The sequence below is a fragment of the Poecilia latipinna genome, unplaced genomic scaffold, assembly GCF_001443285.1.
Source record: "Poecilia latipinna isolate Pla-1442-1.1 unplaced genomic scaffold, P_latipinna-1.0 Scaffold201, whole genome shotgun sequence".
Lineage (NCBI taxonomy): Eukaryota > Metazoa > Chordata > Actinopteri > Cyprinodontiformes > Poeciliidae > Poecilia > Poecilia latipinna.
Window position 1 is genome coordinate 414,577 of NW_015112817.1, and position 15,039 is coordinate 429,615.

General features: G+C 42.0%; 1 protein-coding gene across 2 annotated transcripts in view; it reads right to left on the minus strand.

Moving 5' to 3' along the window:
• The window catches only part of akap12b (A kinase (PRKA) anchor protein 12b), a 47,089-nt gene continuing 32,050 nt past the window's right edge, over positions 1 to 15,039 (minus strand). The window contains exons 1-3 of one of the 2 annotated variants that reach the window (XM_015031286.1): positions 10,918 to 11,194; positions 3,628 to 7,683; positions 1 to 2,075 (exon numbers count right to left, since the gene is read on the minus strand). In XM_015031286.1, the coding sequence (XP_014886772.1) occupies positions 3,632 to 7,683; positions 10,918 to 10,942 (4,077 nt within the window). In that variant the 5' untranslated portion in view covers positions 10,943 to 11,194 and the 3' untranslated portion in view covers positions 1 to 2,075; positions 3,628 to 3,631. Of the gene's footprint in view, positions 2,076 to 3,627; positions 7,684 to 10,917; positions 11,195 to 15,039 lie in introns of those variants that run through there. The other variant, XM_015031285.1, reaches the window with a different exon arrangement.

A 15,039-nucleotide genomic window follows, 5' to 3' on the forward strand; every position in this document is an offset into this window, starting at 1 on the left:
CACATTTTCTCTACCTTTATTGAATGAAATATAGACAAGTTTCTGAATCCTCACTATTAACAGCTTGGAAAATATAAAAGACAACTATGACCATGCTACATGAAACTTTTTGCTAAATGGCTGCAGGTTATTTGTTAATATTAATATTACAACAATATTATTTAGGTACATACAGGAGGTATACAATTTGTACAAATGTTATCAGGTTCACAGTTATTATGGGTTACAAACAGAACGGAGGGCTTAAGATGGGTAGGGTAGGCTCTAGATGCTGATCTTCTGCAACAAATGCAAGTCTTTAGTTTTCTAGCTTTCTCTAATCATTATTCCTTTCTTTTTTTTTTAAAATAAAGCAAATATAGATCTTTTACACACAAGATTGGCACCTAAACTGTGGCACAAATGTCCACATATTTTAACTTAAAGCTGAAAGAAATGCGAGCTTTTAGCACTGCTAGCTTATATAAGCTACTAAATTAAATTTCACTGATTATAGAAGCACCTCTACATGACTGACCTGGTGCTATTCTTCTAAAGTTAATCAGAAATAAGCGGCTTTGGTGGTACAGTCTAGTTGCTGGACTATTCTTGAGGCGTCCTTTTACAATGGAGATGCAATGCCTGACTCAAAGTAGCTTGTGTGGATACTTTGGGAAGCTAATTGGATGCAACTGGTGTCCTAGTCCTGTGATCAATGGAAAGACCATGGCTCCCTGATTAATCCTAACTAAATTTGGCTTTTAGATTAACGGAAAAAAATTAGCTTTAGTATTTATTCCTGGTACCATGAAGTTTGTGCCTTTCTAAATCATCCCTCGCTCTGTTTGTGTCCTCCCTGGTGCCAGTTTTAATGAACCTGAGCCATAGCGCTTGGTGAAGAACACAACGTTGTGCAGAACTAGCTCACCTTCAACGTGACTCCCAAGAAGTCAAGGATTAAAGGGTGTAAAGGTTTTGTTTGTTTGTTTTTTTTCCATAAGAAAATGGTGAAAAACATATGCGCTTTCTGTGTTTCTGCACAGAAAGTGAAGAAGTAATCAATCAGGAAACATTGAACACCATACACATGAAATGCTTTGTGTTTTGTCGGACCAGTGTTAAAAACTGGCATGTGTGTATTCTTTGTAACACAGCAAATACTTCTGCCACATTATAAGCTTAAAGTGTTATAGTATTTTATTATCACATTAAACAATGTGTGACAATGTCTTTTCACAGTATATCAGGCAGTGAATTTGTCTTACGTACATGAATCTCATGAAATATTAAGTGGGGATGCAGAGTGAAAACACACAATGTGATCAATCCAAGCACGTGGTCCATTTTTAGTAGTTATTTTAATCTCTGCTCCTCTGCCTGTGGAATAACACTTGTACCATGACTGAGTTATATTTACCTACAAAGCCTTGAAATAATTTTCTTGTATGCAACTGTTTTTTTTATATGTATATCATTATTCAGCCGGATGCAGTTTATGAGAAATTTTAAGACTTGTCCGCATCAAGTTTAAAACAAAGCAAAAAAAAAAAACCTGTTGCACAACAGCATAATGTGAAGTCCTTACGATAAACAAAACGAGGCAAAATAAAAAGTAGAAATAAGACACGTATGTTGTGAATGAATGAATAATCAAGATATAAATACAATATACATGATAATAATCACCCATCTTTTCACCTTCTCACACCACTGCTACTATACACATAAAAATTCACACTCCTGCATACAAAACACTTCAACTCCTCTCCACCAGTTTGCAGCAGGGGCAATGAGAAAGTCAGTGAAGGTGTGATAACAAGCCAAACAGGATGTTTCTGAGGGACCGGACATGCATGGGTGTTAAGGTGAGTGAGGGTGCAGTGGGCCGTCATGGAGCTGTGACAGGGCTGCAGGGGAGAGTCAGAGGACAGGTGGGAGGAGAGACAGGAGGAGCTGTTTCTCAGTCTCTCTGAGCAGGATGGGCGAGGTTCAGTCATAGGTGTCACCACAGAACATCCTCTCTCATTTCATCTTTCTCTCTCACACTTCCTGGTCCTGACAAGTGTGTCTCCCAGGCAACGGGGCTGCATCCTCACCTGTGGACAAGGCAAAAAAAAAAAAAAAATTTTAGAACAAGAGACCACCTGTTCTCAAATTTAAGTGAGATTCTTTTAAGTCCAAAGTCCAAAGCAGACAGCTATTATTTAAAACCAACTCTGCTTCCAAAAACATTAAAATAATTTGTGCAGACAACAATTAATGGACCTTTAAAGCATAATTTTTCTTTTCACTTCCAGTAGGCAGCTATGTACACCAAGAACTAGTGTTCGTTTTTTTTTTTTTTTCTTTTTTACACAGGAAATCAAACAAGACAAGTTTATTTGAAACAGGAGGTGGTGTGCAACCAATGATCTTCCTGTGCGAAACATACTAAAAATGAAATGTAAAGCAGTTTTAGTCAGAGTTACGGTCTGGAAAAAGAAAATTATGTACAAAAAAACTATGATTTTAAGTCACATTTTGACACTATATTTTTATTAGCACGGATGTTTTTCATGTTCTGCTCTCAGTATGTGTTTCAAACAGGAAGATAATTTGTGCTGAACTGCCTCCTTGCTACTTTTTAATGTAAATAATCACCTGCAGACATGATAAAAGTATGTTGAACTGGTTTCCCTTAAACTACTATAATGTTTTAGAGTTTGGAGTTGTTTTAAGAAGAAGCTGTCTTGGTCTGCAGTCCCCTTCGATTACCTTCAGCTAAACTGGATTTATACTAAATGAAACGTTTACTGCAGATAAAATGAATACAGGATAAGACATAAAATAACACACAATATTAAAACTGAAAAATGACAAGAAATACTTTATATTTGTATACACTGCAAAAAAAACTCACTACTCCCCTTACAATTTTTTTTAATTAAGTTTTTGATCCAGTTAATTATTAATAGTAGAAATCTACAACAATGTTGTCTCACGGCACTATAAACTCCTACTCTCGTTTACAGTGTTTTCATATTAAATGCTTCACTGGAGCCCACATTTTTCCTGTTCGCCTTTTTCCTCTTAGTGCAGGCTTTGGAAGTAAACCATGTCAGCTAACATCAGTCTGCATCTCTACTGCATTACTGCAAAATAAACTATCTGCTAGCCTAGACATATAAGACTTGTACGTGAAGCCAAAACTGGGGAAAGATAAACAACTTCTGTTCTTCGAAGCTTTGTAATCAAACCTTACAAATGCTGACTTCGACATGGTTTCTGGACTCCATACTGAGCCGGTGATAGAAGAAAAACAGGAGGAGAGAGCAGAGGAATCATAATCAGCCTTTCAGCACAAGTTCATCTGCCCCTCACATACACCGGTTCCCTTTAAGACCTGAGCCCACAAAGACGGGGGTCAATGGCGGCATTCCTGCTTTGATATCAAAGGTACCCTGGTTACTCAAAGCCTGAACAAAAGCTTTTTCATCTAGTTGGTGTGCAAATCCCCTCCCTACTTTCTAATAAAAGTAGGACCCATTGATTTAAAAAAAAGAAAAACACCATTTGATAAGCCAGCAAAAGAATCCATGCTTCTTTTCGCCCAACACTATTTAGTAAAAGATTTGCTTTAAATAAAAAGATATACTTTTGTAGTCTTACCTGCTCATGATGCTGCTGTGATCTCTGTAGACACAGGCTCGATCTCCTTCACAGCCTCCTCAATCACCTCGATCACTTGCGCCATCACCTCCGCACACTTTGCTGATGGTTTTTGCTCCAGCTGGCTTTCGTCTGCGTCCAAGCGTTGACTGTCAGCAGCAGCAGCTTCAGCAGAACTGGACTCCTGAGGTTCTTCCGTCAGGTCTGGGAGTTTGTTTTGTCTTGAAGGATTCTCAGCTGTCGCGCTGGTGTTTGAACTCTCGCCATCCAGCATATCCACGGTTTCTACTTTCACGGGCTGCTCTTCAACCTCGTCGGCCGATTGCAGGACCACCTGTGTCGGCATGTGGGTCTCGACCGCCTTCTCCTTTTTCTCCTCTGAAGGGGCCTCCGACTTGTTCCCATTCTCGGAGGTTTCTTTCACTTCTCCCTCCTGATCTTTTTCACTTTCTTCAACATCTTCGCCTTTGATCTCTGTTACTTCTTCCTCAATGACAGCATTTTCACTTACTTGTACTTCCACGGCTTTCTTCAAGTCCTTTTTGGGTTCCTCCTCCTCCTCATTGTTATCCTCTTTAATGTTTTCTGTGATCTCTATTGGGACAGTCTCTATGACCTCCATGGCAACACATAAGGGCTGAGGGGATTGTTGGACCGGTCTCTCATAGACGTCAGGAACAGGGGTGTCAGTGATGACAACTTGGTCAGCTGTGATGCCGGTCTCACCCTCTGTGGTCGCTGTTGCCTGGACCGGTGTTGGGATGGTTGCTGTTGGCTTTTTGGGTTGTGGTGCATCTTCTAAAACTTTATCTACAGCCTCCTTGATGACAGTTTTTGCAATGACCGCACTCTGAGTCTCGATCTCTGTGTTCTTCTTGGCCTCATTTGAAGTAACAAGCAACACTGTCTCAGTGATTACAGCGCTTTCCTCACTTGGCACAACACCAGGGAGAGCAATTTCAGCCCCCTCTACGTTTTGATTTTCTCCGGCCACCTCTTCTACATCCACCGCACCCTCCTTGGACTCCACAGTTACCTCAGAGACCTCTACACTCTGGATGCAGACAGCCGTTTCTGGAATAGGCTCTATAGCACTGATCACAGTTTTAGGGGAGTTCTCCGTCCGTGTTGTGGGCTGAATGACCTCAGAGGTCTCTGTGCTGACAGCTCCAAGCTTCTCAATCTCAGGCTCGTAGCTCTGACTGGCCACTTCAATCTCTGCGACTTCACTCAATTTGACTGCAAGAGGCTCAAGCTCCAGAGTTTGGACTTTGTTAACATGAGCCTGGAGCACCGGATCTTCTGAAACAGCAGCTTCTTCTGGTTCTAACGGCTTCTCCTCAGCCACCATTTCAATATCGGTAGCATGGCCAACAGGTACCAGGTCTTCTAATGTAGGCTCCACAGGCTCCTCCACAGCAACTTCAGCAATCTCCTTTGTCACAAGACCGGTACAAAGAGCCGAGGCCTCACCTTGCACATGTTTCTCCAGGAGGGCAATGGTTACAGGCTTGGCGTTTTCCGTTTCTGGGTCACTCTCAGTTTCTTCAGAAGCCTTTTCGAGAGGAACATCTTCCAGAGTCACAGATGTCTGGGTGGGGATTTCAGTGATCTGAGCCTCAATAGCACCAATGATTTCTTCTGCATTGTTCTGCCTGGGACCCTGTGGAACAGGGGAGGTCGCCGCAGCTGGAGCTGGAGTAATAGGCTTCACCTCGGCGGTGGACAGTCTACGTCCTGTGCGACCTAGACCTTTAGGAGGAGCGACCAGGTCTTCGGTTTCATCCTCTGCAATGTCAGTGTCGACGGATTTAGGCGTAGCAGCATTTTCCGCCTCCTCTGGAATATCACTCAGCTGATCATGTTGGTCTTCTGCACCTTCAATGCTGGCTGGAATCCATGACGGTGCTCTATCCTCAGCAGACACTTTACTCTGCACTGTAGCTGCTTCTTTCGGTGCTTCCTGTGCTACTTCAGCTTGGTCGTCATACTCTGAGAGAGGAACCACAGCTGGGGTGTCAGAGTCCTCCTCGGCTGAGCCCTGGTCTGCAGATGGTTGCTTTTCCACCACCTTCTTCTTGCGTCCGGGGAAGAGCTTTCTCAAAGAGAAAGAGGACTCTTCTTTTTGTGTTTCATTGTTTTGCTGTGCTTGGTCAGCACCCCCGTCTGGCTTCTCCTCACTTTTGGGCTTATTTTTTGACATAACCAAGCGTTTCAGTGTGCTCCAGGGTGACTCTCTCACAGGAGGTGCACTTACTGGCTCGGGTGCGGGAGCCACTTCTTTATTTTCAGGATTTTGGGAAGCGTCAGTGACATCCTCGTTTTTTCCCTCTTCTTTCACGTCTTCTTCTTCTGCAACTGTTGCTCCTGTCGTCTCCTCTTCAGCTTTGGTCTCCTCATCATCAGAGTCAGAGGTCTTCCTTGTCCTCTTTTTAGGTCCACCCATGCACATCAGAGCCTCCCAGGATACAGAGGTGTCCATTTTCTTCTTGGTCTCCTCAGTGCTACTGGTCAGTTTCTCTGTGTTTTCAGTTTTTGGCTCTTCCTCTGGACCATTGTCTTCTTTCCCCTCTTCCTCCTCAGCACCTTTTTCTGCCAGTGGAGCGCTCTCGGATGAGGACAGAGTGGCAGACTTAACTGGTTTGTCACTTGTTCCTTCATCTTCACTATCAGAAGATCTTTTGGCGTGCTTCTTGGGGCTTACCAGTTTTCTAAAGGAGGCAATGACACTATCCTTTTTCTTCTCACCATCAGATGCAACTTCCCCTTCGGTCTCTTGACTGGACTCGAGTTGGTTTGCCTCTGCAGCCACAGGATGCTCTCCTGAGGTCTCTGGAGACGAGGGCCCACTGTCAACTTTAGCAGCCTCTTCGGACTCAGCGGAAGACTGGAGTTGTTCTGTCCCTTGCTCCCCAGACTCTGTGAGCTTTGACTCTGACTCTTTCTTGTTCTTTTGTCTCTTAGTTGAGAGTTTCTTCAGGCCGGCTCCAGTGAAGAGCTTCTTCAAGGGGCTTCCGTGGGACTTGGACTTCTCCTGTGATGACTGCAGCTCAGCCTCTGCACTCACCTCAGCTGGAGCCTTCTCGTCTGCACTCGCTTCAGCCTTTTGGTCTTCATGCTTGCTCTGATCAGTAATGCTTTCAGTTGGAGTTGTAACCTCTTGGGTGGCATCTGATTTTGCCTCCTCCTGGGTGCTGGGAGCTTCATGCTTGGACTCAGGTTCAGATTTTGCCTCCACAAGAGTTTCTGCTGTCTGCTCTTTAGTTTCCTCCTCTGTTACAACAGCCTCCTCTTTGGTTCCCTCCTCTGACACGACGTTCTCCTCCTTCACTGACTGCTCTGCCACCTCTTTCTCCTCCTTCTCCTCAGCAGTGGATTCTTCTGATTTAGCCATTTCCTCTTTTTCAGCAGCCTCCTTTTCCTCCTCTTCCTTCGTCTTCCTGATGCTGGATTTTTTTCTCAAGTTTGAGAAGAGTCCCACGAAGAAGAGCTTTCTGAAGGGGGACATACCAGTCTCCTTGGGTGGAGGTGTGGTCTCTGCTTCCTTCTCTGCTTTTTCCTCCTTGACTTCTTCATCAGCGGCCTCGGCAGCAGCGCCTTCAGGTTGAGCGTCAGGGGATTCATCTTTGTCTGTTTTGTTAGCGGTCTCTCCCTCGGGGGTAGATGGTTCTGTCTGGGCCTTATTTTCGTCTGATGGGGTTTTCTCTTCAGCTACAGCGTCCTCCTTGTCCTTTGCAGGTTCTTCGGTTGAGCTGATCTCCTCTTCTTTGTCTTTGACGGTTAGAAGCGTCACAGGGTCCGTCTCATCACTTTTGTCCTTCTTAAGGGTGAACTTCAAGCCCACGATGGTGAAAATCTTCTTGAAGCCGACCTCACCTGCGTCGTCCGTCTTCTCCTCTGCTACCTTCTCTTCAACAGCGGAGATATCATTTGCGCTTGGCGACTCTTTTTCCATTTTCTCGCCGTTTACATGAGGAGTCCCGTCAGCCGGGGCAGTTTCTGTACTCTCCGAAACCTCTTCCTTCTGACCCAGTGGCAGACCATCTGGCTGGCCAACTGAAATGACAAGAAAAGAAAGGGCTTTCTGTAAGACTTTGATCAAATTTCTCAATTTAGTTTATTACTTGACTCTGTAATAAACTAATAAACTTGACTCTGTGTGCACTTTTGTGCCGTAGAAAGGTTCCAAATGAAATCCCCATGATGTCCATATAAAGCTATCATCTGTAACCTTCATTTAATGATGAGGAAATCAAATCACTTGAAGAGTCAGGATAACTTGCTCTATATTTCATATAACGCTTTAAGTAAAAAAAGGTATTTGTAAAGATCCTAAACTCCTGGTAGCTATTCGTTGGTATAACTTTGCTATGTGCAAATGGGGAAAAGCATAAGGGCATCAGTACAGATAAATAATACACATACTCAATTGTAATGGTACACTAATGCGTGCTAATGCAGTTTTTAGATTACTACGCTACTCTGAGATGTGTTGGGGCTTCATTGTGGCGCTTTTAAGGTCCAGACAGAGACACTTATCTCACTGTAGGCATTCCTCTGCAGCTGAACACATGTTGGGCAAATGTTGCAATAATAGCTGAGATAGCAGACATAAACCACACATTCAACATGTCGGTCTGTCAGTATTTTGACAAATGTAGGCGTTTTGCCGAGGGGAGCAGCGGGGCTGCCGGAGGCTCCTCAGATCTTACTACAGTCTGGGAAATTTCACGTCTAAAATCCCTGGGGTCTCTAAAAAAAATCCTAGAATGATTTATGCTCAAGGAGTCGGGTTGCAGGATTACACACAGAGCATCTAAGCTGCTGTTTAAACCAAGCTCATCGTGGGAAATAATCCGCCAGTTAATGAAGCCAACTTGAATATTACATTAGCGGTTGCATAATAAATTTCTTGTTTTTTTTTTGTTGTTTTTTTTTTTTCTTTACAAAAAAATGTATGCTAAAATTATATTCGATAAACTGAAATATAATTATTTTTTGTAGAGCTTCAACTCGGTTCTTGGTCATTTCCAACTGATCTCATCTGGTTAGTAAATCTCTATAATTTAGATGTCGTCGTTCCACACAAAAATGTTAAACTGCACATCGGCCCACGTCCCTTTTTTCTGAATTATAGGCATAGACGGCGTACCAAGAATATTTTAACGTTCAAATGCAGAAAATGTTGCCTGGGCAATAAAAGATGAATGTTTTTTTTTTTTTAAACACTCTTAATTTATCTACTAAAAGTGTAATGAAGAACATTCCTGACTTTTCTGCCTTAAGAGGAATGAAAATTATGCCCAACCCAACATTTTTTTAAGATGAGCTCAATGTAGTGTGAGTTTAAATAGCAAGAGACTTCAAGAATGTTTGTTTCCTTTTTTTAGTTAAACTGTGTCTTGCCTCTGCCCATGTACTATTCAAATTAAACAATGCAACACCCTCCCAACCCCCTTTCAGTATCCCTCCTTAAAATAAGTCCCAATCCCCTTGACCCAAATTCCACCACAGCAGGATGGAAGGGGTCCCACCCCCCCTTCCCAAACCAGACACAAGCATACAAAAACACAATAGCCTCCAAGCCCTCCCTGGCCCCTGGAAAATAAAGGAAGGGGGGGTGGTCGACCTTTTTGTTATCAAAAATGGCTACAGTTAGCAGGAAGTTTAAATTGTTGAATTTGACTGCCTTACTGCAGGAAAATGATTCAAGTGACAATAAAGGTTTTGTGGCTTTTTCTCCAACATGTGTGGTACTTTTTATTTTTTATTACTACTAATCTAATCGAAATTCATAAATTCACACCAGTTCATCTGAGCTGTTTTCAATTATTAGGCCCCAGAACAGAAAAGGTTATTAAAGAAGAGCGTGGGAGGGGTCACACTGTAAGTAAGCCACTTCTTTGTGTACCTACACCGTCAATAAAACAGGAACCATGCTGATTTTACAGACTGCTGGCATCTTCTCCATCTTTTTGATCTCTTTCTTCTTGCTCAACCAACCGTCAAAGTCCTGGGACTGTAAATATTTGGCGGAGGAGGACGAGCAAAGGCCGGGAAGAATCCAAAGTTAAGCTGGATGGAAGCGGGGACGAGGGTGTAGCATATTCCTGACACTCGCCATCATATTTGGGATGCTTATCTCAGCAGGACACAGATCCTCGTGTGTGAGGGGCGATATCAAATATCACAGCTGCAGCCAATAACCGATTGTTGTTGTTAATCTACTGAGGTCTGTGCTGAAGTCAGGTTGTGTTTCTGTTGGGGCTTCTGTTGCATGACTCGTTTGGGGGTCGCCTCTATCTGCAAGGGCGGGGGCAAGAGACTGTATACAAATACATGCAAATACTTTAGTCTGGGTCTGGAGTTCTAAAACAATAGCAGTCCGTTAAAAACAGGGCAAGGAGACATCGTCACCCTCCCAGCGGGGACGATACTTAACACCCCCCACATACACACACTAACATCTTTAAAGGTGTGGTCAGAGCATCTCTGTTTGTGCAGAGGGAGGAGGACAGCAACAGTTATTATCCACTCAAATAAAACAACATCGCACTAAACCGGAGAGTTTCTAATTTATCGTGATGCAATCCTGCTCTATTTAAACCACCCTGTCGAGTTAAGATGAAGAAAACTGGGAAAGAGAATATGTTTTGGCATGCAATCAATTCCAGACGCCCCTCTCTCTCTCTCTCTCTCTCTCTCTCTCTCTCTCTTTCTCTCTCTCTCCCTACACATCCTCCGTGAGTAAATATCCCCACCCGGAGTTAGAGTCCCACTAATCTAATAAAACACCTCACATCATGGGATGCAGTGTGTTGGCTCAGATGTTGGTCTGTACAATAAAAAAAAAAAAAAGAAAAACAAAGATGGACATTTGACGGACGTTTTTCCACTGCAAAGTTTGAAACATGTTTAAGATGTTCTCACTCATTCAGGATAATAAATCCAGAGATTATTGCTGGGAAATGTGTTTGCAAAGTTCAGTAGAGCAGATTTTCTTTTTTTACATTGTGATGTTCTGCGGTAATCTAGGCAAAGCTTTCTCCAACTCAGATCACTCATCCATGCCAAAACATCCAGAAACCACAACGCAAACTAACCACACCCTTAGTGCAACAATGCTTTTGGCAACCACTCACTTACACGAGGAAAACACACTTGAATGAGTCCCGTTATATTCAAATCACATGAATGGATACAGATTTACAACATAAACAGTTTGACTTCATTCTGACTTTGACAGACACAAAAAGCAACAGTGTTTCAGACATAAAAAGCTCTTCTTACCTGTTAAAGTAATTGTTCCAAGCATTGGGAGAAGCCAGAAGAAAAGCAAGCCCCCCCCCCTCAAAAAAAAAAAAAAAAGATGCAACAACTTAAGATTTTGAAAACTGAAGAAGAAAGAAAAAATCACGAGTAAGCTCTAGCAGTCTACTATTTTCCTTCCCTTCTCTTCACACTTTGTAAAAAGTAAGCCTTCCCTCCTGTGTGTCCCTCTGAGGGCTTGAGTTGTTTCTTCTCACTTCCAGCGCTCCTCAGTCAGTCAGCAGAATGAAGTGAACAGAGGTCTCCACACACATTTCAACTGACTGACACACATGTCATGGTTAGGACCACCCCTGCCTCCCCCTTTCTTTTCTTCCCACCTCCCCTTGGCTCTCTTCAGCTGTTCTGAATGAACATCCCCCCCCCACCCCCAGCGCCTCCTCCCCGTCCCCACTCATCCCTCCATCCTCCTCTTTCTCCTCTCCACTCCCTCAGAACTCATCATCCAGCAACGTCTGACCCGCGTCATGTGATGTTTCAATTTAGCCTTCACTACTGACAGCCTGAAAGTATCAATAATGTGCCAAAAGTATAAAAAAGTATACAAATCTGAAAAGTGTGGCATGGATTTTGCTACATTTACTGCTGCAAAAATCTCTTGCGGTGTGATGCTTCCACCAGCTTTGGACATCTAGAAACTGACTATTAATTTAGGCTGAATTCAGAGTCTCTATGAAGAGCTCATTAAGTCCTTAGATTCTCATTTGGTTTTGGGTCTGGACTTTGACTGGACCATTTCAACACATGAATATAGTTTCATCTAAAATATTCACCATGTCTCTGGCTGTATGTTTATGATTATAGTTCTGCTGGAAAATGAACCTCAAATTTTAACCAGGATTTATAAGCGTTTTGCTTTAAAATAAACACTGCATATATATATTAACATTCCAGACCTAATCAATAAATTGGAAAATTACTGAAAGGTCCATGTAGTTCAGCAACTCAGTTCACAAGATGAACTGAGTTACATACAGACTTATGTTTTAAAGCCTTTATTTCAGTAAAGTATGATAATTTTCAGCATATAGCTCAAGTAAAGATAACATTTAAGATTAGAATATTACATTAGGCCGATAAACAACATTTACATAGACATGTGGGTTTTGTAAAAATTGTTTAATTTCTACTTGAAGGTTCAAAATGCACTTTTAATCAGAGAAATAAGCTTTGTTGCAGCATTTGCTCAATTATGGAATGACAGTGTTTATGTTAAAAATGGTTCTACATTGAGAACAAAGTGGAAGTCAAATTTGTTGTTTCTGTGCAACAAACTTGGCAAATAAAGCTTATTCTGATTCCAGCTTCTCAAGGCAGGATTTAACTGGAACCCCACAGCATGATTCTGCCACCACCATGTTTTCACCACAGATGAAAAAAAATGTTAATCATCTTAAAATTGAATAAAATTGATCCCTTTAACTCTCACATATTTATACATGTTCAGGTTTGGAAAAACTGAAGGCATCTTTAAAGCAGCTGTTTTTTTTTTCAGAGAAGGCTGGTTTTTATCCTATTCGTTCTTGTTTTTTGGGATTTTTTTTTTAAAAAGCAGTCCTAAATACAGGTTCTCTCTGGCTTTCCTAAAAAAGGAGGCGTCCAGCCTTGTATATCATGGCTCATGTCAAAAGTCCTGCAGGAATGCTGATTGAGGTAACCCAGAGTGAACTTCAGCACTTTATATGAACACCAATCTACCAGCTGGCTTTCATTCAGCTTCTAAAGCCTAATAGAAAAAACACAAAACTTGTCCTTGAACATGATTATTCATATCCAGATCCACAACTTAAATCATGAACCGGGAGTGCCGCCAAGTCTCCACACGGCTCCTGATGTTTGAATGTTAATAGGGGGCCCTCTCGATTGCGCCAATGCAGACACGTTTACCTCAGCTTTGGTCTGCGGTGGGAGAGAGACCAGAAGGAATGCAGATAATTCCTCAGGTAAATACCGGCATATAATCAGATCTGTCACACTTCTGCATTGTCCCACAAGAATGTGTGAATTCCAGACAAAGGGCTCCCAACCGAGTGATAACAGCAGCGATCGAGAAGCTTGAAAGTCTGACATCAGCGTCCTCCCCGCCTCCCTTCCTCATGCAGAATGCGTCTGAGATTCCAGGTTACAGGTATGCATCTGTAACTTTGGCGCTTCATCATGTGCGAGTCATTAAATCTGTTTGTCCGTCCTGCAAACGTCGCTTTGCAAACCGTCCCGTCAGAGCAGGCAGGAGTGTGAGTTGTGTGGATGTTTGTGTGCGTTGAATTAAGCGGAGGATGTTGAAAATCTAATAAGAGATCATTTCGGAAAGAGAATTTCAGTGGATAACAAAATTATTGTTTATAACATTATGCAGGAGGAGACCCTTGAAATGGTGCTGCGTGAGGCGTCCTCTCTCCAACTGGTAACAAAGTTACATGTACTCAGTCATAGGAATATCATTTCTATTCCAGCTATGGATTAAAAAACAGTCGAAAGGACAGCCAAAGGACTATTATCATATTAGTCATACACTTTAAATGTGTCGCAATGGTGACGCTTTCTTTCATCCCTGTGACTCATCTGATGGGTATGCGACTATTTGTGCTCTGCTACATAACGACCACTACAGTGGCGCGTAGTGCTGAGTGGATGGTGAGTCAGGCTGGTGGGAATTTATGGAGTAAAACAGACCCGCATTTCCTTTTTCCCTCTGAACTTCCTTCATGTGACTCAACCACATCAGTCACATTCCTGGACTTCCATACATACTGACACATTTTTATTTAGACAGCAGAGGGAAACTGCAGACAATACAAAACGATACACTATAGAGGAACAATTTTCTTTTTGCTTATTAGTGTCTCTGGAAGTGTGCCACATATATAAGAGGCATAAGCCTGAATGAATGCTGAATATTAACGTTTCTCAAACTGTCTTCCTCATGGATGAATGATCAAGTCAACGTAAAGCTAAAATTCAAACCGGAAATGTCTTCTTAACTCAATCCAACACCAAAATAGTTGTCCGCTTCTCTTTGTTGGCCTCAGTAATCAAATTAAGCTGTTAAACGTCTCGAACTTCTTGTGGCCCAGTCATGACAAGGCAACTAACTCTCGATTACAAGCTAAAGCAGATGGATGTAAACAAGAGCCGGTGGCTGGTTATCCTGTGATGCATTTATCTCTGGACTTGAACATTTCCCAGTTGCAAGTTGGGAAAACGGGCAGGATGTATCTGTCCTCAACAACAAGCTAAATGTTATTAGCAACACAAGCTAATAGCAATGTAACTTTGTGGTTATTTATAAAGCGCCTTTCAAGATACAAAATGAGCCAACAATGGGTAAAAAATAGAAATGACATTTATGTTTTTAAATATTCAATTCAGTTCAGTTTTAGTTATGTAGCGCCAAACCACAACAAATGCCATCTCTATAGAATAATTTCAATTCAATCGTTCATGCGTGCGTTCAAATCGATCCTAGTTATCAAACAGTACAGTAAGCTCAATTAATATTTGAAAAAGTTTATATCTGCAGAAATCCAACAGTGTTGATCTTATTCAAATACTAAAGGAGCATGATCAATATTAATTATATGAAAGATTTACATGAAAAGCGACCATTTCATCAAACCAGTTGCAGGGCATGACTGGTGCAAGACCCAGCTTAGCACTGGTTATTGGTAGTTCCAGGTTCTGGCTCTGGACCCCAAGATCCAGTATCAATACAGTGCTGGGATAAATATTATATTTAATTTCCCTCCGGGATCAATGAAGTATGTTGTGTACATGTGATATGTGCAGTTACTGTCAAGCACTATAATTTTTTACCAAAAATGGCTAATAAAACAATAGCTTGATATTTAGCATGACTCTGACTTGACTTTCAGGCCTTTGAAACATGAACTATTTCTCTTTTTTTATAGAACCAGTCAAGAACTGAATCTAGCACCAGTCCTGGTCAAGCACTTGAATCCTTTCAGTGGAAAAGTTCTATAAATAAAAAATAAAAAAGTACATATCCCTACAGCCTCTACTAGCTTTTAAAGTATGACAGTCATACTGGATTTTAGTTGAGAAATAACTCTCAATCCCTCTATG